Genomic DNA, 24,555 nt, shown 5'->3' with positions numbered 1-24,555 from the left:
GGCTGCGGCAGTAGATCTAGTCCTAACGCGCTCCAGAACGCAACCCCTAAAGTTAGCACACAGAACCTCTTCAAGCATGATTCTAGCCACAAGGATGCGTAGCAGTGATTTGCGGTACCCGATTGGCGCGTGTTCTTCAAAGTGCTCCTACGTGCGCTAATGTGCATGTGGCGCGGCCGTGGTGCCTTATCGCTATCTTAGCGGCATCCATGAGCCCTCCAAAAAAAGTTCGGCCCGCATGTCAGGCCTCACAGCAAAGACATCGTTGCAACATCACATAGCACATTATGGCTTCAGACGCGCAAAACAACCCCTTTATAAGGAACCTTGCTTCTAGCGGTATGAGCACAATATGTGTTAGAGGCTTTCGATCCCGAGACTAACGTTTGCGACAGACAAGAAAGTTCGCGACAATGCACTCGATTCACTCAAGACGTACCTCGGCGCACAATCAGAGATATCAGAACTAGACCTGCTGAAGCTATGGAAAGGGCTCTTCTACTGTACGCGCTCCTTGTGGCTTGGCTTGGAAGATCTCCCCATGGCACTTCGCAGCCCATCCTGCAAAGGCTAACAATAAACTACTAGGCCTATGGATGCAAGACAAGCCCGCCCTCCAGCAAGGCCTATCGCGCGACCTCGCCTCCCTCGTCTCAGCTCTCCGAACTCCCGTCGTACTCCCCTTCATACGCGCCTTCTTCCTCACCATGTCCCGCGAATGGACCCGCATCGAAGCGCTCCGACTAGACAAATACCTCTACCTCATCCGCCAATACGTAAACGCGTCATTCACCTTCCTCAGCAATAAAAAATGGAAGAAGAGCTTGGTTGAACAATGGAATGCCGTTGTGGAGGAGACCCCGCTGGAGTGCGGGAACATGAGGATCCCCAATGGACTGAGATACCATGTCATGGATGTTTGGGTCGATGAGATGGAGAAGGTTGAGGGAGAGGCGTGGGAGAAGGAGGATAAGAAGGAGACGGTGGAGACTCTGGTGTTGCCGATTGAGAGGATGGCCAAGGAGGGCAAGTTGAAGACGCTGAGGAATGCCGCGAAAGAGGTTTTGGCTGATGATAGGTTAAGAGCTTGGAGGGGGCAGGAGGTGGAGATGACAGAACAGGCTGAGGATGACGAAGATTCCGAGGCGGAGTGGGGAGGCTTCGCAGACTAAGCACTATACCATCTGAAGGTCTGAGAGACACATTGCATATGATTTCAGCGAGGCGTTTATGGAACATTCGTCCTGCACATAGGGCATGGAAAAGTATTATAATTCGGAAAGCAATCTACAAGACACCGAACTTCAAAAGAGCATTGCAAGGAATGAGATGCCACTTTCATGGCTTATCACCATCTCAGTCTTCCCGGGTATTAATAGCACCATCTAGATCAGATCAGCGGTACACTTTCGCCCATTCCGCACACAATACTTACATCCGTCACTCCTCCTCGCAGCACCGTCACCCGTCTTCTCCTCCGTGTACCGACCGAGCAAATCCGGCCTCACAAAAAGCACGTACAGCCTCCACAAAAGCGGCGGCACCAAACACGCCACACTGACTGCAGCGACCTTCTTGCTCAGCGCTGCACCCGGTCCCCCTCCCTCCAACAAATCCAAAACGATCATTGGGATCAAAGCCGCCTCTCCGAGCCCCAAGAGCATATACGTAGGTCGTCGGCTCTCGATTCCATTGCGCGTATTGGTCGCGCCGGCGAGTAAAGCGGATGTTAGACCGCCTACGATTAAACCGCCGCACAGACGAGCAAAGAGGACTGAAGTAGGATTGATATCGCGGGAGGGGTTGTTGAGGAGCAGGGAGAGCGTCCAGCGCGTGTTTGTTATCAGCGGGATGGTGAAGAGATTGGCGAAGGCTTCGAGGAGAAAGGCTTTGCGGATCGTGGAGCCGTTCTGAGATGGATCGGGTGTGATGGTTGGGTTTGCGGCTGGGGATTTTGTTGCCGGCATTTTGATGGTTCAAAAAGTTGTTTGCATAGGGCGGATGGGAGGTCTTAGGCGTAGATATGGATTAGGAATTTGTTTACATGTATCCGGATATGTCGATGTCGTAGTCCATATTCCAGTCTACTTGACTTGGCGTGACTAGTGCGGACGTCATGATTTCGTTACCCAAAAAGAAAGACCAAGGGAGCGAAATCGCCATTGTGATCATGCGGTCATGACAAAAGCCTAGCTGATCTTGGACCGGATGGATGCATCGACGTCTCCTGACTCGCTCCGTATGTATACGCATGCAGGGCGCGTTGCATCCTGGTTAGTAGGGTCTCTAGTCAGGAACGCGTCCATGATCTTTCGAGGCCGAAGCGTGGCATACAGTGATGCATTATGTGCGTCTATGCACCTGCGCTCTATTCATCTCGTTGGCTTAGTGAGTTTGCGGCTTGTGACGTGTGGTCTCCTGCTGAAGATGCGCGAGCTGGACGCTGTCAGCACTCAACCATCGACGCATCGTTCAGATGCGTGAAAATGATTGCCAATGATCAATTTCAGGCATCTAGTCATAGCGCTGGCGCAGTAGTGATATTTATGAAGCTCAAATGAAAGATGGGTTATGATGTCAGACGAGGGCTAACGGACCGACCAACCATAGCAGACCTCAGCTTTCTTGGACCGCCGGCTACTGACCGCCAAATACTTCCGGCAGTAATCTTTCGTCACCCACCACACAATTGAACGCAACTTTTGGGCCCATCATGGGTCGTCGACCCAACCAGTTGATTCTCGAGTACTTCGAGCGCGGACCCAAGCTGGAAGATGCAAGCAACCGCTACCAGCACACGTGCAAGTCGTGCGGCGAAAAGGTGAGTGACCCCGCTCGGCAAAAAAGTTGACGGTGTAGAGTGAGCAATGATAGCTTACACATGGCAGTTTCCCAAAGGTCGCATAGACAGCCTCACGAATCATCTCGTTAAGAAATGTCCCGCTTTACCGCTTCAAGACCGCCAGCGCGCGCTGCTGCAGATGCACGAGCTGCCACTCCCCGACAATATGACGCAGACGGCCACCACCAACGCACCCGGACCGAGCCAGATGCCGCATGGCCAGAAGATGAACCTTCCTTTTGCGCCGTCGAAGCAGCTGTCTGCGCTTGAGACGCTGGCGGAGGTGTCGCGACAACATCTGGACCTCTCTGGGAAGCGCATGGCAGAGAAGCAGCCGTCGCAGGCCCACAACAACCATGGCAACCACAACCACAACAACAATGCGAGCCATGCGGGGCTTTTGGAAGAATTTCTGATACAGGATGATCGGCCCGATGGCTCTGATATGGGCGGCCTCTCACATGGGATGGACATGTCGCATGCGCCAGCAATGCCCTCCATGTACCAGTTCAATGGGTCGTTGCATCACTCTCCAACTGCCTCACCACACATGGGTCATATGCCTCTGTCAAGCTCTGGATCGATGTCGCACATGGTTCCGTCTCTCGTCATGGCAGCATCAGCAGCGAATGACCTCATGCCGCTGTCAAACGGTATGCCTATGGAGTCGGACATGAATCTCTCAGCGCATGGTATGCAGGGTATGTCAGACGGCAAGTTCTTCCATCCCCAAGGACGAGGACATTGGCCCAATATACAGCCCAACTCACTGGACCCGATGCTACAAGACCATGGCAAAGACCAGATGCACGCGAACGACCAGTTAAATAAGGGAATGAGCCATCAACGACCACTTGCGATGAGTCCAGGCAACCAGACCCACTTCACCACCGACTTCAGCATGAACCAGAAGCCGGCTAAGCCCAAGGTCAGGGGACGTTTCACAGACTCCAGACGGAAAGAAGTACAGGAGGTGCGCAAGCGAGGTGCGTGCATTCGGTGTCGCATGCTCAAAAAGCCATGTTCGGGCGACAACCCATGCAACACCTGTCAGAACGTCGAGAGTGCGCGATTATGGAAGCAGCCATGTATCAGGACAAGGATTGCAGAGGAGTTCGGTCTCTACTCTGCAGGTCTTCATAGCGTGTTAGCATTCCATGCAACGAATCAAGCCAAGGGCCAGATACGGCTCGATCAGACTCCAGGGCGCATAGAAGCAACCCACTTCCCTCATTCCGGTATCTTTGCTACTTTCACGCCGCTGAAATGTCAGCAGACGCAGACAGCGCAGAACGCGGACATCGATCCTGCGATCTTCGCTGGACTAGCTACTCCGGATCTCGAACTCATAGACAGTGATGACGATGTCAGTGGGAAGCTAGACCACTATATCAAGAAGATGGGTGGCCACTTTGCCGATACCGAAGACTCGAACTTCATGAGGATGACTGTACAGACCGCCAAGAGCGTTGCATCGTCAAGCGCAGATGGACTAATATCAAAGGCCCTAGAACTCTGGAATCTCACGCGCGTGCTCACGTCGCGGAACTTTGAATGGTTCCTCTTTTCAAATCCCTCGCTCGCGCCTACCATCACTCCGTCGACATTGGCACCAGGAGATATGGAGGACGCCATTCGCACGCCCATCACGCCCCTCGAGCACGAATCTTCCTACAGCCTCATCACTACACAGCTCATGGGCGCGACAGAAAAGCGAGCCGCATGCCTAGCACGCATCGTAATGAACGACCTGGAACGACGCCTCCTACAGCGTCAACAAGCGAATCCCTTCGAAACCTTCCTTGTCGCCGTCATCCTCCTCGCCTGTGTAGAGCGCATGTGCTGGCTGTTCCGCTCCTGGGAAATGCCATCTACCAATCTACCCGCCCCAGAAGCCGACGACGCATTCAAGCACCCACCCAGCGCTGACAGCGATTTAGCTTCAGCTTTACAATCTACTTCATCACCGCCAGCCTCTCAACTAGACCTCCCTCCCCACCAAGCGCCCCGTAATCCTAGATGGCCGCTCGACAAGTCCCCCTCGCTGCTCTCCCAGCAAGGCGAGAAGTTCAGTGACATCCTCAACATGCTTCTTAAGATGCGCGGCGTTCCTCCTAAGCCCACGCCTCGCAGTCCGGACGGCGTGCTCACTGTTTGGAGCGAGGACACGGCTGATAAAGTAGGGGAGTGGTATGATGGTATTGCTGTGACAATGCAGATGCTAGATCAGAAGGCAAATGCGCGCTTTGTAGGCGAGGATCCTAAGGAATGGGAGTTGAAATATGTTGGCAAGATTATCAGGGGAGATTGATTGATGTGTATGTGGGGTCTCAGCCTCTGTTGTTATGAGTTGATGTACTGGAAGAGATGAATAGTGTTGTCATGATGGATCGAAGGGAAGCTTTGTTGTGTGTGGATGCATGTGCGTGGGAGGACGACTGATTACGAATTGATACCAAACACGTTATGAGACATGTAGTTTGACATGGCTTCGTGAGTCGCGTTCGCGCGCTTTGAACGAAGAGACGTTGCTACCACGTAAATCCTGACAGAAACGTGGTGATGATGCTTGCTACGACAGATGGACTGTGCCATCGTGTCCGCACTTCAGATTTGGGGGGTATGCAACTGCTCCTATAGTACGCCTCAACACCATATCAGCGCATCACGCACGCTCTGTCTAGTCTAAAAAGCCCAAAAGATGCCTGTATATACAACCCCTCCCACTCAGCTCTTGAGCGCCTCCAACCGTCCCCGCATCTGCGCCAACATCTCCGCCTGATCCTCTTCCTCCTCCTCTTCCGCCTGCGGCGCAGCCGGCAACTCCTCCTCCTTCGCCTTACTCGGCGGCAACCGATCCTTGAGCACCTCACTCAAAACCTTATCCACCTCCTCCTCAGCCTCATCCGCCTCCCCCTCCAGCATCTCATTCTCGCCCAGCGTATCATCCAGCATCTCCTCAATAATCCCCGCCTTCATAAGCTCAGAGCTAAGTTCGCGCATCGTGCCCGTCAGCTCAGGTAACCTAACCAGGCTATTCACGTCTTTCATGATGCCCGTGCTCGCCTTGATGCTGCCCTCTATTTTCCGCACCGAAAACGCTTCGTTGACTTGCATCTGCACGCTGTTGAGCTGCGCTTTGGACGTCATGAGGCGGTTGTTTTGCTTGCGGACGCGGATTAGCTCGCGGGCGAAGATGCGGACGTCTTGGTTGGCTTGCTTGGCCATGGATGGGTTGCGGGCGGCGCGTTTGGAGGATTGCTGGATGAGGGTTTTGGTTTTTTGTTCGGTCGCTTTGAGTTGTTGGATGTCGCGGTCGAGTTTGCGGACGTTTTGGCGGACGAGGGCGTTGCATTTGCGCTTCTGGGGGTGGGTGTTAGAGGAGGGTGCGGAGTGGAGGGGATGGGGGGAGGGTAGGTACTTGTTCCTCGGGTGTGGGCTTCCACAGGAGACCTCTGATGGTCTCCATGGTGGGCGCTCAATGTGGTGTGCTCTGCGCGATTGAATTGATCGATGCCTTATCGAGGTGTTGTATGCGCAGGTAGATGCGGATAACGCGGGTGTCGGTGAAGGTGTTCAGATAGCGCGTCTCGTCGGCTTCGCTAATGTGGTTGCGGTGGAAGCGTGTTGGTAGAATACGGCGCAGTGATTTGTGGTGGAATGCAGAATGCAAGACTCATGTGCACGTGTAAGGGTCCGAGGCGTTGTTCGGGTGCCTTGCAACCGCTCCAGGATCGAGCTCGGGCCCATTGTGACGTTGAGCTCTTTCGCGGGGCAGTCGCAACAACCCACTAGCCCCAAGCATCCACGCAGCATTGCCTCGACGCAGCACTGGGAGAGACAGCAAGGCGCATCTAAGACACCTATCGAATCTGCCGCTGCATCTTCCTGCGAGTTGTTTTCCGTAATTGATCGACCAAAACCGGGGCCCTCGACTCCAAGTTTCCATAGAGCTTCTATTGCTTTCCACGCTAGTCCCTCCACATACTGCATTTCTTCCACCTTCAATCTGCTTCGTCAACACAAACACTACACCACAACTACACACCACACTCCCCGTAAAACCACTCCCACATCCTGAACGACTCTCCGCACTCGATTGGAAACAACAACAGACGACTTCCACCCTCAACATGTCCACTGTCACTCCCGAAGGTAAGCTGCAGCCTTGCCCGCTATGCAAGCTCTGAGATGTTATCGGAGCGCACCACATGGCTGCTCGTCCGCTCCCAGCCCTCGTTTCCACGTGCGCCTTGCACCGCCTTTCGCGACCGATATATACCATCTTCAGAGCCTGCAACCACGGTACTCAACAAATGCTAACGCGCGACAGTCACCTGGGCGCAACGCTCGTCCGCCGATGACCCGGAGAAGAACTACGTATACCTCACCATCGTCGCCGCCGATGTACCCGAGTCAGACCTCAAGCTAGATCTTAAGGAGCAGTCACTCAGCTTCAAGGGTACCTCAACATCCAAGAAGTGCACATACGCCATCGACCTCGAGTTCTTCGCCGAGATCGACCCCAAGGAGTCCAAGATAAGCCACAGCGGTCGCGATGTCACAATGGTACTGCGCAAGAAGGAGATGAAGGAGGAGTTCTGGCCCCGCCTGCTCAAGGACACCAAGAAGATGCACTTCCTGAAGACCAACTTCGACAAGGTAGGCTGAGCGATATCGGAACATTCAAGAGCAGTACGCTAACTCATTACAGTGGGTCGACGAGGACGAGCAAGACGAGGCACCTGAGGACGAGTCCATGAACCAGATGAACCCAATGGCCGGCGGTGGCGGTGGCGACGGTGGCTTCGGCGGCATCGACTTCAGCAAGCTCGGCGCTGGCGGCGGCGGTATGCCCGGAATGGAGGGCATGGACATGGCCAGCATGATGCAGGGTATGGGCGGTGCCGGCGGTATGGGAGGCATGCCAGGTATGGGTGGCATGGGCGGAGACGACAGCGACGACGATGACGACGACATGCCCGAACTCGAGAACGACGACGAGAACAAGGCCAGCCAGGACAAGACCCCCGAGGCGGCCGCATCAGGCGACAAGCCCAAGATTGAGGAAGTGGCGTAGTTGCTCCATCTTCTTGCGACAAGCGTATGACTGCACGAGATTGATTGGGTGGGCATGGCGCGCATGACTGGTGACGGGCGTTTCTGCCTCAATCTCTTTTTGAGGCAAGAGGGGTTGGAGTCTGATACCTTTGACTGAAAGATGGAGAAGAGAGGTTGCATCTATAGGTCGCTTGCGTATTTCCGAGTCCTATCCTAGCGTGCTGGTGCGCAGTGCGGGTTAATGATCACATCATGATGGAGTATATGACAAACGAATACGAATCATGTTTTCATGACTGAATCTAGATTGCAAAATGCAGGGTCGTCCGATGCAAGACTCTATGACATTTGGAAATCTTTCTCACATGTATAGTACACGCACCGGCCCGCCTATGAAACCGAACGGTACGGAGGTGAGCCTAAGTCTGTCAGCAAAAGCCTGTATACCTCTCCCGGCGTTGCTGCACCACACGTCAGCTACGCAAATAATCAGCCTGACAGACCGGTGAAGCCCTTTGACAGCCATACGCCCCCACAGTCAGACTTGTTGAATATGTTTCTTCAGTACTGTAGCCTAAAATGTTCAACACGACCGCGCCACATTGAAGCAGCCCTCAGAACGTAAAGCATGACGGATATAATGAGCTCCTGCAGTCGCCAGCTTCATGATCACACACAATCAACACCAAGTCCTGGTTCTGACAGCATCCAGCCAAGAGTAACACTTCCAATAACCGCGTCTTTACGTCGGTACATCAAGCAAGATGATGTTCAAATTAGCCTACATAATCACCTTTCTGTTTCACTTCAACCACGCCGAAATGCTAGAAAACCCACCGCCAGATCTCGATATCGTTACCTTCGACCCCGTTCCAACAAGGCCATTCCCCATGCGTAAGCCCCGAGAATGCTCTAGCGAACCATCTAATCAAATCCAGCTCCACAAGACATCCACACCTGCCAGCGTAACAACGCCCAGAACAGATACCCTCAAAGCGAAGTCAACTAACACAAATCGTAGGACTATTTGGTCAACAACACCAAGAAGACGACCAGCCCCCGCCGGAAGTATACCAGCGCCACCGCGTTCGTGTCAAACTCCAGGGACCGCTGAAATGGCGAGCAGATATGGCGGGGCATTTTTACCGGCAGGTTTATGATGATTCTGGTATGTGTAATTTTCGATCTTGATGATATGCGGTTTACAGCTAACGATAGGTGTGTTATGTTAGCACGTGAATGGTATATACAATGGTGGAGCTATGATCAGGGCCGTGCATATCGCGTTTTGACAGATGTTCATGGTTTGTTGCTCCCTTTCTCACAATAACATGACGATTAGTGTATTGACATGATGATTAAGGTCGTAACTACACTGCATGGATATAGTCCCATCATCCGTGTCTGCTCTACGAGTCTGAGACCCATCTCTTCAACGCACTCAACCTACTCGATTCCAACATGATCTACTTCCCCCCCTGATTAAAATTCATACTATACCCCCCACTCCCCTCATCCTTTGTAAACTGAAAGTTCTCCGTACTCAACCCAAACGGCTTGAGTATCCCATTGCCCAATTGTTTCAGCTTACCCATCATATCCGCCATCTCCGTGTTCTTCGCTTCATCCAACTCCGCCGGTAGCTTCCGTAAAGCGGCTTGTACGGCTTTCTGATCGAGGCTCGAGAGCTGGTGGGGCGGTTTGGAAAGGGCTTGGTAGTCTTCTAGAGAGCCTTGGAGCGAGGCCCAGCCACCGACTTCGTGTCGGGCTTTTGCGCGGCGGAGCAGGGCTTTTGTGCGGAGCTTGTGGACGTCGTTTATGGTGTGGTTTGTCCGCGTGAGAGCGTCGAGGTAGAGTTCGGTTGTGTCGTCGATTTCGGCGATTGCGCCGCCGCCGGTTGTTGCGTTTGCGCCATCGTTTTCTGGCTCTTTTTGCGCTGGTGGGTCTATCCTATCTAGTGCTTCGAGGGCTTGTGTCGCGGATTCTACGGCTTGTTTCCATTCTGAGAGCTTGAGGTGGCAGGCTGCGATGTTGGAGCGGAGGACGGCGATGTCGTATTCGAGGTACGAGGGGCAGACTGCTAGGGCTTTTTCGTAGCCTTGTATAGCGCCGTTGTATTCTCCGGATGTGAACGTTTTGTTCGCTGAAGCTTTCTCTGTGTTGGATTCGTCGAGTAGCTTTTTCTCTTCGTCTGGGGGGAAGATTTCTGGGGTTGAGGGCTCGATTGCAGATGCTTCCGCTTTTGTCGCTGTTTCTTCCTGTGATGACATGGTGGCTTGATACCAAAGCAGAGTTGACGCGTAAAGTGTGTATGGGTTATGCGGGTGTGTTTGGAGAAAAGGTCGATCTGTTTTCGAAGTGACGTCTGTGGTCGGGGGTCCGACTAGCGTGCCTCGGCCACGTGGGGTAAACATTCACCTAACCCCAACTTTCGACAAGCCTCAATTGCACCTGCATAACATCGCAAAACAGCCAGATACTTGATTACAAGCCCCCCAAATACGCCCAAGATGAGCTCTACGTAAGAAACATCCTCGGATATAACACTCCCCCATGCTGACCATCCTCAGTACAACCCCACCACCCCGCATCCGGGCAGCGCTCTTCGACATGGACGGTAAGCCACCCATCACTTTCCCCCTCACCACCACTGACAACTTCTCCAGGCCTCCTCATCGACTCCGAAGATCTCTACAGCATAGTAACCAACACGATCCTCGAACGCTACGGCCGCCCACCCCTCCCCTGGTCCATAAAAGCGCAACTACAGGGCCGGCCCGGCCCCCAAGCCGGCAAAATCTTCCACGACTGGGCGCAACTCCCCATCTCGCACGAGCAATTCCTCGTCGAGCAAAAAGAACTTCAGAAAGATATCTTCAGCACCACGAAGCCGTTGCCGGGGGTTATGGACCTACTTGCAGGGCTGAAGTCCAGAGGCGTACACATGGCGCTCGCAACAAGCAGTAACAAGAACAACTTTGAGATTAAGAGCAAGCATTTGGGCGAGTTGTTTGCACATTTCAAGAAGGAACATCAAGTCCTCGGCGACGACCCAAGAATACCTGCCGGACGCGGTAAACCCGCACCAGATATCTACCTCCTCGCCCTCTCCACGCTCAACAAGTCCCTCGAAGTAGAAGGTCAACCACCCATCCAACCAGAAGAATGTCTCGTTTTCGAAGACAGCGTGCCGGGCGTTGAGTCGGGGAGGCGGGCCGGTATGCAGGTTGTGTGGTGCCCGCATCCGGAGCTGCTGGTTGAGTACAAGGGGAGGGAGAAGGAGGTGCTGGCGGGGTTGACGGGCGAACACAAGGAGGATGAGGAGAAGCAGTTGCAGAAGAGTGAGGTTGAGGTGACGCAGGGGAAGAGGAGGGTTGGTATGCCGGGGGAGATTGATGATGGGTGGGGGAGGTTGCATGGGAGTTTGGAGGAGTTTCCGTATGATAGTTATGGGATGGGTGGGAAGGCGTGAGGTATAGAGTTGGGATTTTGGTTTGCTAAGTGCTTGGTCTCAGCTTCATAAGAATCGTGGACCCCGGCGGATGATGGACTATACCCATGCACTGTAATCACGACCTATTGATCCACGTCATCACACTGTCTAGGCTTCTGATCTAACATGAGGGCTACTAACCTTGCTCGTCCCTCAAAGTGCGGTATGCGCGCCCCTCGTTGTAGTCCCACCACACTGTGTACCATTGCTGAGCTGGTTTCATCATATTAATTACCGACCCGTTCCGTTAGGGCAGAAAACACATACAGTTATTGTCGTAGACTTGTTGATAGTAGTGCTGACCCGCTTGGTCCCATTGCCAATTTGAACTCTGGTGCTGTTGGTGGGCCTGCTGCTGGTGATCCGGTTGTGGCGTTTGGTGTTCTTGCGGTGATTGGTTTTCCTGCGATGATGGGCTTTCTTGTGGTATTTGATTTCCTTGCTGCGGAAGAGACATATCTGGTAAACTCTGTCTCTGAGGTACTTGATTTCCTTGCGGTGCTTGGTTGACCTGCTGCTGCTGGCCCATGATTTCTGCAATCTGTATAAGCTCTGCCTGCTGGGCCCTATTCCTGTTGGCGTCATGCTGTTCGTCGTATATTCTTTGGTTCTCTGTTTGTGTTAGGTATGATACTGAAACATCTCAAAAGCTTACTCTGGGTCCACCTCGGAATGGTAGTAGATGCATGTGCATATGTAAATCCGCATGGTTGTGTCGTCTCACGGGCAAAGGTGACCGGTATACCTGCAGGGGTTCCCATTGACGTTGGGTGTACGGAAAAGTGGGGAGGTTGACTTGTGATGATCCCCGGGGCTACTGTACTGAAGATGTCCTGCAAGAGCCACTCGTTTGTCGTTCTATCTGGCTTGCCTAGTGCTACCTGGGTATGTACGGGGAGAACAAGACTATAAGCGCGACTAGTATTGCTAGTGTCTCACACGGCCCCAGGATGGTATCTAGGCAGCTTTATCAACAGTGCACAGTAGTAGAAATCAGCCTGAGAGAGCTTTGGGCTGGAGACGGACACCACTGGTGTGCCAAGCTGGCTGACTGGGCGGCTGACTGCACGCAGCAAGGCTGAATTCCGCCACCACGATTTATGAAAGCGGGGTCAATTAACACAGTACTTCCGAATGGCTTCTATCTGCTTCATTTAACAATCTGCGATGACTACGATATCAATCGATCAAATTCAAAATGGCTATCCCGGACTTGCGAAGTTCATGGGAGGGAATCTAGACCAGGGCCTTGGAATCTTCAAGCAATTCGCCGAACTCAACACACGCAGCCTGCTGTACATGCAGGCTGAGCTCCTTTGCTTGCAGCAAGAGCTCGACGTTATCACTCATGTGGACGAGCATGGAACGGATCCCAGTACAAAGAACTTTGCTAGGAGTGTATGGGAGATGAAGAGGCCACCGAACAAACCTCAATGGGAAAAGGTCCTAGAGATTAGAAGGAAGTTGAAAGACTACAGTGTGGCTCCACCCATGCCCCAAATCGTAAGACTGGGTACTGACACCGCTGACGATGACTGCCTACTCCAGCAAGCCAGCATCGCAAAACTGGATCGCGCCAACAAGAACGACCAGAAATGGCTCAGGGTCTGGCTGCAACACGACGAAGGAGGCAAAAGCTTCCTCGAAGGCTGCGAATATCGAGCGTACGACGTGGAGCGACCGGATTTGATCTCCATCTCCAGTAGACCCTCCGACGATAGATTCACGCGATGGCTAGAAATGAGCTTGATACCCCATCTTCCAACTCGCCTACGGAAAAGGATTCTAGTAAGTATCGATCACACTCACACTTTCACTGCGCTCACCGTCTCGAACCAGGAGCCGATGGCGGGATCAGAAGAGACAGGCATAGGGCGAGTCAAGCTAGAAGTCCTCCACCGATTCGCTCGAGCGCTGAACGTGGTACTATCGGCTATCATTCCGTCGACTGCTATCGTTGCGCTGTATATGATCAACAATCTTCCATACAGAATCGCGGCTGTTGCAGCTTTCTCGGGAGTGTTCGCATCTGTTCTAGCTATCTTCACGACAGCTCGTCCTGTTGAGATATTTGCAGCCACCGCAGCGTAAGTCTTCTGTTGTTGGATGTAGACGGTTTTGCTGATAAACTTAGGTTCACCTCCGTACAAGTCGTTTTCGTGGGCGGAACTACTGGCGATGGCGGACAGTGCCAGTGCAGCCCGTAATATTCGATACGCGACAAAAGATTCCAGCTCTTTATGTTCCAGCCGTCCATTCATTTGTACACAATCGCTTCAAATGGGAGAATTTGCTTTTTCCTCTTCATCTAGCTGTACATGGGTGCATGATGTCTTTTCTAGAAGGGTGCTCGACAGGCCTGTCAAGACATCGCTATCCTTGCAGGGCAGCATTAGCTCCCGTTGTCTAACCACTAGTCAGGTCCCCTTTCTCAATGTCGCTGCACCATGCTCGTCGCGTGCGAGAAGGCGTATGAACGTGCTATGGTTTTATACGACGCGTGTGGTAGCCGGGGGATATCAGGGTTGGAGTATCGATTTGTCCGGCAGCTTCTTCGGCGGGGTATCAGGATCTGTCGTCCAGTCGTTGGAAGCTGCCAATGACGCATCCAGACATGACGTGCCGTTGTACGATTGGCTGCGAGGGTTAGTCCCGGCAATGAGGCACCCATGTCATGTCGAAATGTCGTGTTATTAGCAGTGACGGAGACGCGTCGTAGCACCAGGCGAAGGCGTGATGAGACTGCAGCTGCATCCAGGTTAAAAGACACATTGAAGGTCAAGGGAATTTGAGAGCGAACGAGGTCTTGGAGGGTGGGATGTTTGATGCATGGCGTTGCTGCAGCTCTGTCCCATGTGGCCTCGGCGGAAAGGCCCCTGACGCCAACTGGCATCAGGCGCTAGCAGCGTGCATGGCTGACATTAGCCTCGCCTGCTCTCCTGTCCGTGTCCACATTTTGTCGACGACACTGGCACGCCTCCGACTGCCTCTCTTCCTGCTTCATCCGCTGTTGCTGCTGCCTCGGGATGTTCGCTCGTCCTGTCGTCTCCAGAATCGTGCATCTATCCCACCCTATGTCGCTCTTTTAGCCACCAAGCCCAGCCTTTCCTTGATATATTACCTTGTAATCCTACTGCAGACCCGGCGCGAAATTCTCTACGCGCGTTTCTTTGCCCGAGCACTGACTGCAGCGTCGTCGGAACATTTGTCGCCTGTTTGACGCGCGCAGCATCCGAGACGGAAAAAGAAGAGTTGCAGCTCGTCGAGTTGTGCCAACGCGGGAAACCCTTGGATGCACGCTCGACAGTCCACGCCGTCCTCGCAGCCGCCGCCCTCATCGCCCCCATTTGCTCCCGGGCACTTTGGTGAAGCTTCGACTCCGCCCGAGGCGCGTGAAGCAGTCTCGCCCACCTGGACGGCCCCCTCGCCGGCTCGCACCCTAGCCAACTCGAGCCCAGAGCTCCCTACGCTCCCGTCCTTTTCCATACTGGGCAACGACCCGCGCACCCCGTCCAACGCTGCGAGACACGACCGAACCGACACTTCCTACTACACGGCCAGCTGGGGCAGTCCCTACAGACACCCGCCGCCCGTCTTTAATCCCTCGCGTCAGGTCTCGACAAATTTCGGCAGCGACGACTTTGAAGAGGAAAATTCCGGACTCACATTCGGCCTCGGACATCTGCTTCCATCCCGGCTAGATCTGCAGGAAGAGTCGCCGAACCAGTTCAACCTCGAGCATCTTATCCCGCGTCTAGAACGGAACGCCTCGCCGAACCAGTTCACGCTCGAACATCTAATCCGCTCTCGACTGCCGAATTTAGTGACTCCCACCAAAGAACCACGAGCTTCCGGCACTACTCCCCGCGCGTCCGACACGAACCCGACTTCGCAAGAGTGGGTTGAGCGATTCTTAGAAGAGCGTTGGAACCGCGAGACAAACGACTGGCGGAGTAATAACAGCGATACAGAGGGATCAGGTGGAGAACCGGATATACCACTAGCTCCTCCGCCGAAACGAGGACACAAGCAAAGGAACAACAACAAGACTCTGAACCAGCAGGACTTTTGGCGCCACTTTAGTAAAGACCAGAAGGAAGCACTCGGCAAGATGATGGCCTCAAAGTACGCGGATCCTGAGCTGGCGACAGCCAGGCAGAACTCCGCATCAGGTCCCAGCACGAATGGACACAGTGCTCAGGCTGAGAAGACGCCGGTACCGACTCCTTCAAAAACAGCTAAGCCGGCAGATGAAACTCCCAGCAAGCAGTCGAACAAGGACGCCTCCAAAGTAAACCAGGAGTTGTCGAACAAGCCACTTCCCGACACCCCAAGCAAGTCGTTCTTGGCTCCTCCAGGTGCAGCACCTGCGCAACCTCGGATGCGAAAGAAGGTCATTGTCAAGGGCAAGGGCTGCATCATCTCGATACCGCGAGACATTCCCAGGGGCAACCCAGGGTTCCCTCCGAAGCCGATGACTGCAGAGGCTGTTAACAACAAGCTCCGACAGCTCGAGCAGCAGGGCTACGACACTCGTGGCTTCAGTACTGGAGGCTTGGAGACACATAACCGTGCCATCTGGCCCGCTGAGGAGGATGTCAAGGCAGAACGCGCCAACTCCAACAAGCAGTACAAGGTCCGCGTCTCGAAGGAATCAGAGTGGAAGGACTACGAGAACTCTCTGCTTGAAGCTAAACTGGCAGCACTTGGTGTCAGTATCGGTGGCGAGGAAGATATCCCTCTTCCCATGTCGCGAACAGCGTCATCACAGCAACACCCAGGGCAAGGGTTCACTCCGCCGATCCCGACCTCCTCAGCTGGCAGTCTTCGCATGGCCAGGCAAGGCAGCATCGCCGGCTTTCCATTCGGACCCTCGCCTGGGCACATGTCTCGACAATCGATCGCGTCTCCGGCTGCTTTTGGAAACCAGCGTCCCAGCATGCACATGCATCGCCATTCAACTTTTGGGTCGCCTGCAAACTTTGCTCAGCACGGTTACTCACCTTCGGGTACTTGGTCGCCTGCTGGATACTTCAACTCTCAAGATGGACGCAGTGGCTCTCCTGCTCTTGCTCTGAGCAGGCCTGATCTTTCCGGAATGATCTCGCCACATTCTCCATTCGGCATGAGACCTGGCCAGCAGTTTCCCATTACGCCGACGCAGAGGGACGACTTCCAATTGCAGATGCAACTGCAACAGCAGCAGCTACAGAACCAGCTTCTACAGCAACAGCAACAACAGGTCCTTGGCTTGCGTCCGTCCTCCACACTGGCCGAAGTACCCGAGGATGAAGATGAGGAGGATGAGGTTCCGGCTATGAAGCATGCCACTCAACCTGCACCAGAGATTGCTGTACCGCGTCCTCGTAGTCATCGCCATAACCTTAGTGAGAACCTTGAACGCGAGGCGGCGAACGAAGAGTATCACTTGGAAGAAGCCATCGACAAGCAGTTTGCGGAAGGAGGTGACTTCAGTACGGAGCCAGAGACTAACGTATCCTACAAGCCTTCCAATGCTGTGGCTAATCCTACGTGGGAGGACTCGCGAACGATCCTGCACCAACCTCAGCCGCACAGCAAGTCGCATTCCCTCACCAAGTCTCAGAAGCCTGTCTCCTTCTCGTTCCCTGCCCAGCAGAACCCTCGCTCCGACAGCGACGGTGCGAAGACCAACATCTCAGAGAACACAAACCCCAGCTTGGAAGATGGAGAGGTTCGCAACCCTACACAGAGCTCTGCGCAGCACTCCCAGGCACCGTCCCAGGTCAGCAACTCATGGAAGGACAACAAGTTCGCATTCAGCAAGCCTGCATCGGCGATGCACAGCAAGCACGCTTCGCGTTCTTCCATCTCGAAGCTCAATGTCGAGGCTAAGGAGTTCAAGTTCAACCCTGCAGCGTCTTTCCAGCCAGGATCCTTCTCCTCAGGCTTCAGCTTTGCACCCGCGGTTAAGCCACCTACAGCTGCTGCTCCTGCTGCTGTCCCAGCCAACAACAAGCCCAGCATCGATGCATTGGCCAACTTCAACGTGTCGGCTCCTGCCTTTAAGCCGGATGCACCCGTGTTCAAGCCTGATGCCCCAGCCTTCAAGCCTGTGGCTGAAGCTCCTGTGTTCAAGCCTGCGGCAGACAGCTCTCCATTCCCGTCCGGTGGCTTCAACTTCTCCAGCCCGCCAGCCTTCAAGCCAGATGCGCCCACCTTCAACCCTGGCGTGTCTACCTTCAACCCTAACAAGCCGGCTCCTGCTCCAACAAGCTTTTCCTCGAAGATCTTTGGAGATGTCAACCTATCTCAAAGCGACATCGTCAAGCCCGCCACACGCTCGAAGGCCGTGCCGATCATCCGTCCGGACAACACGCGCTCGCAGACTCCCGAGACTGAAGGCCGTGAGGACCACGAGGACGAGTCTGGCCGACCCAAGCAAGCCGACGGGCGCGAAAAGCGAGCTCGCCGTGACCGCGCTGATGGTGACGATGTCCCCAAGTTTGCACTCCAGCCCGTGCTTGCATCGCAGCCTTTGGCAGAAGTCAGACAGCCCAACGCTAGCAAGCAAGAGCCTCAAGTTGAAAGGGAGGCCGTCGCAGAAGACAAGGAGAACCTGTCGCCCGTACGTGAGCAGATCAAGGCCAAGTCGAAGAGCCCCGAGCCTCTGTCGCAGCCGACGGAAGAAGTCATCATGGAGCCTATCTCGCCTGCACCAGAGAGCGATCTAGGTGCAGACGACGATACGCCTCACGCAAGCGATGTACCCACGCCAACTACCGAGGAGCCCGAGCCACTGGGCAACAAGCACTCTCACAAGAGCACGCTTTCTGCCAACGCCAAGCCCTTCGAGTTCCGACCGCAGTTCAACAGTGCTGGCTACGACTTCGGCTTCCACGTTACGAAGCCGTCTCAAGTTGAAGATCCCGAGAAGTCTCAAGTGTCTCCACCAAGATACGCAAGCAGAAGCCCAGCAACTACGTACAGGCCTAGCGACGACGGCTCGTTCAAGACTGCTATGGAATCTGGCAGGCACAAGGGCTACCCTGAAAGCGAAAGTGCTGATTTCGACCAACTTGGTGATGCTTCCTTTAACGACATTGATGCTGTCATGAAGCATATGGATGGTGAGGGCTCGGACTTTGGCGTTGAGCGCGACGAAGCCTCTTGGGACCAGTCTTCCCCCCAGAGAACGCCAAACGTGTTTGAGCGCAATGACCTGCAACCCAACTTCAAGATGCGCAGTGACGCCCCCAGCCCCAGCCCCCGCCGGGGATTCTTCCCGGGACGGCCGATGCAGGGCTCTGCAACATCAGTGCAGGATCCGTTTGACGATGAGCGGGCTGCGCTCCCATACGACTCGCCTGTGCGCCACATGAACAATGCTGACGCCGGACCCATGAGCGATTGGGACGAAGGTCTTCTTACTGAAGACGAGTCTAAGGTCCAGACACGCAGCGGCTTTTTCGACAAGCATGTTGATGACCTCATGGGCCGTCTCCTGCAGGACCGTCTTGGCCCGCTAGAGCAAAACCTGCAAGGCATTCAAGAGGCACTTGCAATGATGTCGCAACGTCCGGGACGCGGCCGCCGTAGCATGTCGACTAGCGCACGCCTGGACAGCGATGCCGACGACGAAGACGACGAAGCGGAGACCGACGTTGACTACCGTAACCGATCTCGTGGAAAGGATAGGAAGTTGGAGAAGATCCGATCTATCGTCCAGGACGCGCTTGAGATGCACCAATCACAGATCACATCTATTCCGGTGCCCGTTCCCGAGCCAATGATCCCAGAGAAGATCCGGGAGATCGTCACCGATGCGCTTGCGCAACACCAGCCACCTGTACAACCTGTCGAACCTGTTCCTGCTGCTCAGATCCGCGACATTGTCCAGGATGCGATTGCTTCTACCACCATTGCATCCTGGACTGAGGCTCTCAAGCCTGACGACGTTCGTTCTATCCTTGCTGACATGCTCGCAACCCATCTTCCTAAGCCCGTGGAATCGGTCAAGCCTGACGACATCCGGTCCATCGTGTTGGAAGCGTTCGAGACGCACGCTCCTCAGCCAATGCCACCCCCAGTGCCTGAGCAGATCTGGCCTGACGACTTGAAGGCAATCGTTACCGAGGCTCTTGCGTCACAACAAACGCCAGCTGTGGAGCAATTGCAAGCGGAGACCATTCGCTCCATTATCGCTGAAGCACTCGCATCCCACCAGCCTTCAGCTCCTAGTGCGCCAACTGCCGAAAATGTACAGCCCGATATGATCCGTTCTATCGTTGCCGAGGCCTTGGCGAACCAGAAGCCTGCTGCCACTCTTGAGGCTCCCGTCGATATTCCCCAGCCACAGGTCGATATGTCCGAAATCTACCAGGTCATCGGTAGCCTCAAGGCTTCTATTGCGCAGACCACTAGCCACCATCTTCAGGCTGAGGAGGTTCGTGAACTTGTTGAGGAAGCTCTGAAGCGCCATGGTGAAGAGGTTGCCGAGCGTGAGAACTCCAAGGCCGTCCAGGAGAGGGATGTTCGTATCGCGGACCTTGAGGAAATGCTCAAGGAAGCCACTCTTCGATTCAACGAGGAAGCTGAGGCCCGCCAAGCCCTCGAGGCTCGTGAAGCGGACTCTGCGCGCCTGCTCAAGGTCACCGAGGAAGAGCTCACGCTTCTGCAGCAGACTTCCCGTGATGACGAACACAAGATTGGCACATTGACAGAGGAGCGAGATGACCTCCGCCGCAGCCTCAACTCATACCAGGCGGATTCAGCCGACATGCGCGATAGACTCGCCACTCTCGATATTGAGAACGAGCAGCTCAAGCTTACAAACATCGCCCTGGAAAGCTCGGAGGAGGACCTGAAGAAGAGGCTTGATTCAGTCACCGCGGAGAACGAGGCACTCAACTTTACGCTCGAGGAACACCGTATGTCCGCTAACAAGTGGCGTGGTGACCTGCAGCACGCTCACGAGGAAGGAGAGCAGCTGCGCAAGGCTATCGGAGAGGCGCGCTTCCAGGCCGAGGAGGCAACCCGAGTACGCGAGTCGATGCGCACCAAGCTCGAGAAGCTACAGCAAGATATGGTTGCCGCTTCACAGCAGATCGCATCTGAGCGTGCTCAATGGCAAAAGAACGAGGAGGCCTCCGCAACCAAGTACGAGGTTCTCAGTGCACGCATTGAAGCCGAAGGTCGCACACGAGAGCGTCTGGAGAGGGAGCTCGAGCGCTTGGAGACCCAGGAACGTGAGGGTATGCGACTCAGGATTCATCTCGAGCAAACCCAGAAGCACAACGCCAGACTTGAGGAGACAATTGAAGAGCTGAGGAGGGAATCTTTGGAGCACCAGAAGAACGCCCAGCGCTACGAGCGTGACATGCGCGAGGCTAGGGATGCTGCGCACGTTGAGATCCGCCGCACCCGCGTGCTTATGGAGGCCGATGTTGACGCAGCTAACAACCAAGTCAACATCGTTCGCCACGAGCTTGAGAGCGAGATCGCTCGTGTCCGCGCTGAGCTTGACCAGGTTCGCCTGGATGCTGATACAGCCAAGGAGAAGCACGAACTGGATCTGGAGGCCGCTTCCGACCTCAAGAAGCAAGCCGTACAGGAAGCGATCGAGAACAACAGACACAGCCTGCAGGAGCAGCAGCGCACTTTTGAACGCCAACTTGAGCACATGCAGCATGAGCATGCTCGCGCCCTGGAATTCGCTCGTGAAGACAAGGATCGTGCTGATGCTTTCCACAACGACAAGCTTGCGCTCGCTGACTCCAAGCTCGACCACTTCAAGGACAAGATCGCGTTGCTGGAAGAAAAACTTCAGGTCGCGAAGGAAGCCGCCAATGCCGCTGTTGCAGCAGCATCCAAGTCTCCTACGTCTGCCTCTTCGTTTGCTCCTAGCGGCGCAGAGAAGATCTCGCCCCAAGCGCTGCGCGAATCTATTGGTGTTCTCCAGGAGCAGCTACAGGAGCGTGAAGGACGTATCGAAGCTCTTGAGCGCCAGCTTGAAGATGTTGACACTGAGGCCCCAGCCAAGTTGAAGGAACGCGACACTGAGATCAACTGGCTCCGTGAGCTACTTGGTGTACGTGTTGATGACCTGAACGACCTCATCAACTCCCTTGCTCAGCCAACCTTCGATCGCGAGACCGTTCGTGATGCCGCAATCCGCATCCGCACCAACTTGCAGATGGAGCAAAGTGAGAAGGAGCGACTCATCTCGGGCGGACAAAAGTCTCTCCCAACTCTTAGTTCGCTCTCCAACTTTGCTTCCCCCAAAGCAGTCCAGCTTGCTGCCGCCATCGGTAACTGGCGCAAGGGCCGTGGCGAGGCTACCTCCGCTCTCGCAGGCACCTCGACCACCACGCGAACCCAAACGCCCTCCCGTGCGCAGCCTCACTCCGCTCAGTCCTTCCTCTCAGGCCTCATGACACCACCAACCTCCAACGCCCGCCGTGGTTCGGAACTATCATCCTCATCGCAGCGCCCTCAGCCCCTGCGCACAAACTCGAACAGCTCGCGCGCGTCAACCGAAGCCGGTTTCCCCGCCCTGGGCAAGCAGCCCCGCACACCACCTCTGATGCGCAAGCAAGCCTACGACCAAGACGCCGAAATCGAGCCTTTCAGCGAAAGCGGCTTCTACGACGATGAAAGCACTGTTGATGGCGAACTCACGCCACTAGCGTTGAACTTTGGAAGGGAACTACAACAACGGTAGATTCTGCCACCATGACAAAACAAACAAGAACGACGAAACTGCAAAACTAACAACCTTTTCCTTTGTTAAAGAAGTTTTTTCCTTTTGCGTTGCTTTGCCGCTGCTGCTCTATACGAGCGTTTTCTGTCGCTGCCTTATCATGGGTTCTGCGCTTGTTTACCTACCTTAATGCTTGCTTGTTCTGCTTGCTCGCGTTTTTCTTTCCTGTCGTTTTACAGCACAGCACAGCGACTTAGGTTGGCTATTGGAATATATACCCCCGCAAGACCGTTTTTCTGAAGTTCATAGCTCAAATTGTATACAACACAACAGATTTCTCCTGGTTATATAGCTTTTTCTTATGTATGGTTGGGGAATGAACGGGAGGGAGGATACTGGGTGGAGGGAAGGAAGGTGCGCGGTTTTGGGATTTGGAAGTAGTTGGATATCAGATTGGGTAATATATACTGTTCTTTTTGAAAATTGAGGTGTTTGAGTGGAGCTTCGAATGACTGTACAGGCTTAGAGGGAGTCAGGTGATATGTGTCATTTGTGCTATGTCATACTACTTCGTCCTATGCTTGGAAAGGATGTCTTTTTTAGCATGATATCAAACCTTCCGAATCATAAACATCCTCTTCACAAACGGACTCCGTTGAAAGCTCTCAGTCTCAGCCACAGCGGGATCAACGCCCCCCTTCGCAGCCGCCGCAGCATCCTCTTCATCCTCACCAATCTTCCACGTCCTCACCATCCACAGACAAACCGCAGCGCCGATGTACATCCAGCCCGTGAAGAGGATGGCACCGGTATAGCTCCCTCCGTTGAACGCGACGATTTCGAGGCCGATGGGTTCGGAGACTGTTATCCCACGTCAGCGAATATCCCCAGTGGGACAATACGACCCTGAAAGCGAAATAGAGGGAGGGTTCGGGTGAAAGAACAACGCAGACTCACAAGTAGTAGGCAACACCAACACCAACCAAGTAATACTCAACGCACTCGGCAAATCCCTCAACCCCATAACCTCGGTCGTAACCGGCGCCGCCGTCGCCCAAAACGTGCCCGCCACGCAACCCCCCACCAAACTAAAGAAAACCAACACACCAAAGCTCTTTGCAAAGATCCAGATTAACAGGCAAAAGACTCCGACGAGGAACGTCATGCTGCCAGCCATGTTTAGCCTGCCTATGGAGTCGGAGAAGTAGCCTATGGGGGGCCGGCCGAGGGCCTGGCCCAGGTTGAAGACGGCGCCGATGATGCTGCCTTGGTTGGCGGTTAGGCCGATTGTGCGGGCGTAGCTATAGAGGTGGAAGATACGGGGTCAGTTGTATGTCTCTCGTGCATTCCGTGTGGCGACAACGTACCTGGGAAGACTGAAGAGGAGAACTATGTAGCCCAACATACTTAGTACACCGAATGCGAGGAGGCCGATGAACTGGGGCTTTTTGAAGAGGGTGTAGTCGAAGCTGACCTATTGGAATGTCAGTATGAGGGTTGCGTTGGCTGTGATGGAGCTTTTTGAGCTGGTGCTTGGGATGTGCGTTGGATGAAAGATACAAGCCACCGTTGCTGCTGTATCCTCACTCGCATCCGCATCCCCAACAACAAAGAATAGAAACAGCGAACATACCTGCCTACTCCCCACCTCCTTATTCCGATCCCGAATCACACACGCACAAACACTATTCACGACCCCCGCAACAACAGCCAGCGTGCGAAACGCCCACGGCAACCCGATATCCCTAATCATCGCTTGCGCCGCAAGACTATATATCAGCCCGCCCAGCCCACTCCCGGCTGCACAACACCCATTCGCCAGACTACGGTGCGTGGTAAACCACTGCGCAGCAATGCCCACGGAACCCACAAAGAGGAAGCCCATTCCCCATCCGAAACACACGCCTTGGGACAGGAAAAGATGCCAGATGGACGACGCGAAGGACGCGCCGATGAAGGACACGGTTTCGAAGAATACGCCGATGAAGAGGGTGGTTCGGGTGCCGAAGCGCCGGGTTGTGTATGTGGCTACGGGCGAGACGATGAGCGCCTGGGAGATGGATAGCCCGCCGATGAAGGCGTATTGGAGCGGTGTTGCGCCTGGGAAAGTGGAGGTAGAGAGGTAGTGTGCGAGGAAGACGGCGTAGGCGGAGTTTAAGCCCCAGGTATGCCCGTTTATCGTTGCGACGGCGGCGACGCAGATCCAGCCGTAGCCGCCGTTGGGGGGCACGTCGACTGGGTGAGTATCCGGGGGAGAGGCAGTCTTGTTTGATTTTGATGCTTGAGAAGGTTGATGGGTTGGCGAGGTTTCTGGCATGGATTGTGGAGTGTTGGTCGTTGTGTGGATATCCGGCTGTGTGTTCGCATTGGTCATGCTCTTTTCTGATGTTGACATGTCGTTTCTTACATGTCCATTGACTCCCTCCTGTTTCTCCCGTTGCGGTGCTTTCATCTCCATCTTCACGCTTGCCAAATCCT

At 54.4% G+C, this 24,555-nt stretch overlaps 10 protein-coding genes across 10 annotated transcripts; 6 read left to right on the top strand and 4 right to left on the bottom strand.

The window, feature by feature from the left end:
* Positions 1–287: 287 nt before the first annotated feature.
* On the top strand, positions 288–1,172 carry J4E83_011011 (uncharacterized protein; the record flags this gene model as incomplete). The annotated part of the gene is made up of 3 exons (XM_049337889.1): positions 288–339; positions 396–503; positions 589–1,172. The coding sequence occupies 3 exons, from the start codon at positions 288–290 to the stop codon at positions 1,170–1,172; spliced, it is 744 nt and encodes a 247-aa protein (XP_049183004.1).
* A 184-nt stretch (positions 1,173–1,356) lies between these two features.
* Positions 1,357–1,967, bottom strand: J4E83_011010 (uncharacterized protein; the record flags this gene model as incomplete). The annotated part of the gene is made up of 2 exons (XM_049337888.1): positions 1,357–1,385; positions 1,436–1,967. 2 exons carry the CDS (start codon positions 1,965–1,967, stop codon positions 1,357–1,359), a joined length of 561 nt encoding a protein of 186 aa, XP_049183003.1.
* Positions 1,968–2,713: 746 nt separating this feature from the next.
* Positions 2,714–5,153, top strand: J4E83_011009 (uncharacterized protein; the record flags this gene model as incomplete). The annotated part of the gene is made up of 2 exons (XM_049337887.1): positions 2,714–2,821; positions 2,889–5,153. The coding sequence occupies 2 exons, from the start codon at positions 2,714–2,716 to the stop codon at positions 5,151–5,153; spliced, it is 2,373 nt and encodes a 790-aa protein (XP_049183002.1).
* Positions 5,154–5,569: 416 nt separating this feature from the next.
* Positions 5,570–6,311, bottom strand: J4E83_011008 (uncharacterized protein; the record flags this gene model as incomplete). The annotated part of the gene is made up of 2 exons (XM_049337886.1): positions 5,570–6,205; positions 6,264–6,311. The coding sequence occupies 2 exons, from the start codon at positions 6,309–6,311 to the stop codon at positions 5,570–5,572; spliced, it is 684 nt and encodes a 227-aa protein (XP_049183001.1).
* Positions 6,312–6,975: 664 nt separating this feature from the next.
* On the top strand, positions 6,976–7,922 carry J4E83_011007 (uncharacterized protein; the record flags this gene model as incomplete). The annotated part of the gene is made up of 3 exons (XM_049337885.1): positions 6,976–6,997; positions 7,176–7,504; positions 7,557–7,922. 3 exons carry the CDS (start codon positions 6,976–6,978, stop codon positions 7,920–7,922), a joined length of 717 nt encoding a protein of 238 aa, XP_049183000.1.
* A 1,447-nt stretch (positions 7,923–9,369) lies between these two features.
* J4E83_011006 (uncharacterized protein) lies at positions 9,370–10,173 on the bottom strand (the record flags this gene model as incomplete). The annotated part of the gene is made up of 1 exon (XM_049337884.1): positions 9,370–10,173. The coding sequence occupies one exon, from the start codon at positions 10,171–10,173 to the stop codon at positions 9,370–9,372; it is 804 nt and encodes a 267-aa protein (XP_049182999.1).
* Positions 10,174–10,456: 283 nt separating this feature from the next.
* Positions 10,457–11,375, top strand: J4E83_011005 (uncharacterized protein; the record flags this gene model as incomplete). The annotated part of the gene is made up of 2 exons (XM_049337883.1): positions 10,457–10,520; positions 10,570–11,375. 2 exons carry the CDS (start codon positions 10,457–10,459, stop codon positions 11,373–11,375), a joined length of 870 nt encoding a protein of 289 aa, XP_049182998.1.
* Positions 11,376–12,563: 1,188 nt separating this feature from the next.
* On the top strand, positions 12,564–13,487 carry J4E83_011004 (uncharacterized protein; the record flags this gene model as incomplete). Its single annotated transcript, XM_049337882.1, has 1 exon — positions 12,564–13,487. The coding sequence occupies one exon, from the start codon at positions 12,564–12,566 to the stop codon at positions 13,485–13,487; it is 924 nt and encodes a 307-aa protein (XP_049182997.1).
* A 1,201-nt stretch (positions 13,488–14,688) lies between these two features.
* Positions 14,689–22,098, top strand: J4E83_011003 (uncharacterized protein; the record flags this gene model as incomplete). The annotated part of the gene is made up of 1 exon (XM_049337881.1): positions 14,689–22,098. The coding sequence occupies one exon, from the start codon at positions 14,689–14,691 to the stop codon at positions 22,096–22,098; it is 7,410 nt and encodes a 2,469-aa protein (XP_049182996.1).
* Positions 22,099–22,687: 589 nt separating this feature from the next.
* J4E83_011002 (uncharacterized protein) lies at positions 22,688–24,394 on the bottom strand (the record flags this gene model as incomplete). The annotated part of the gene is made up of 5 exons (XM_049337880.1): positions 22,688–22,938; positions 23,035–23,378; positions 23,445–23,551; positions 23,711–23,762; positions 23,922–24,394. The coding sequence occupies 5 exons, from the start codon at positions 24,392–24,394 to the stop codon at positions 22,688–22,690; spliced, it is 1,227 nt and encodes a 408-aa protein (XP_049182995.1).
* Between the last annotated feature and the right edge of the window lie 161 nt (positions 24,395–24,555).

The sequence above is a fragment of the Alternaria metachromatica genome (genome assembly GCF_023757995.1).
Source record: "Alternaria metachromatica strain BMP 0045 chromosome Unknown scaffold_59, whole genome shotgun sequence".
Taxonomy (NCBI): Eukaryota; Fungi; Ascomycota; class Dothideomycetes; order Pleosporales; family Pleosporaceae; genus Alternaria; species Alternaria metachromatica.
This window is presented reverse-complemented; position numbering and strand designations above follow the sequence as displayed.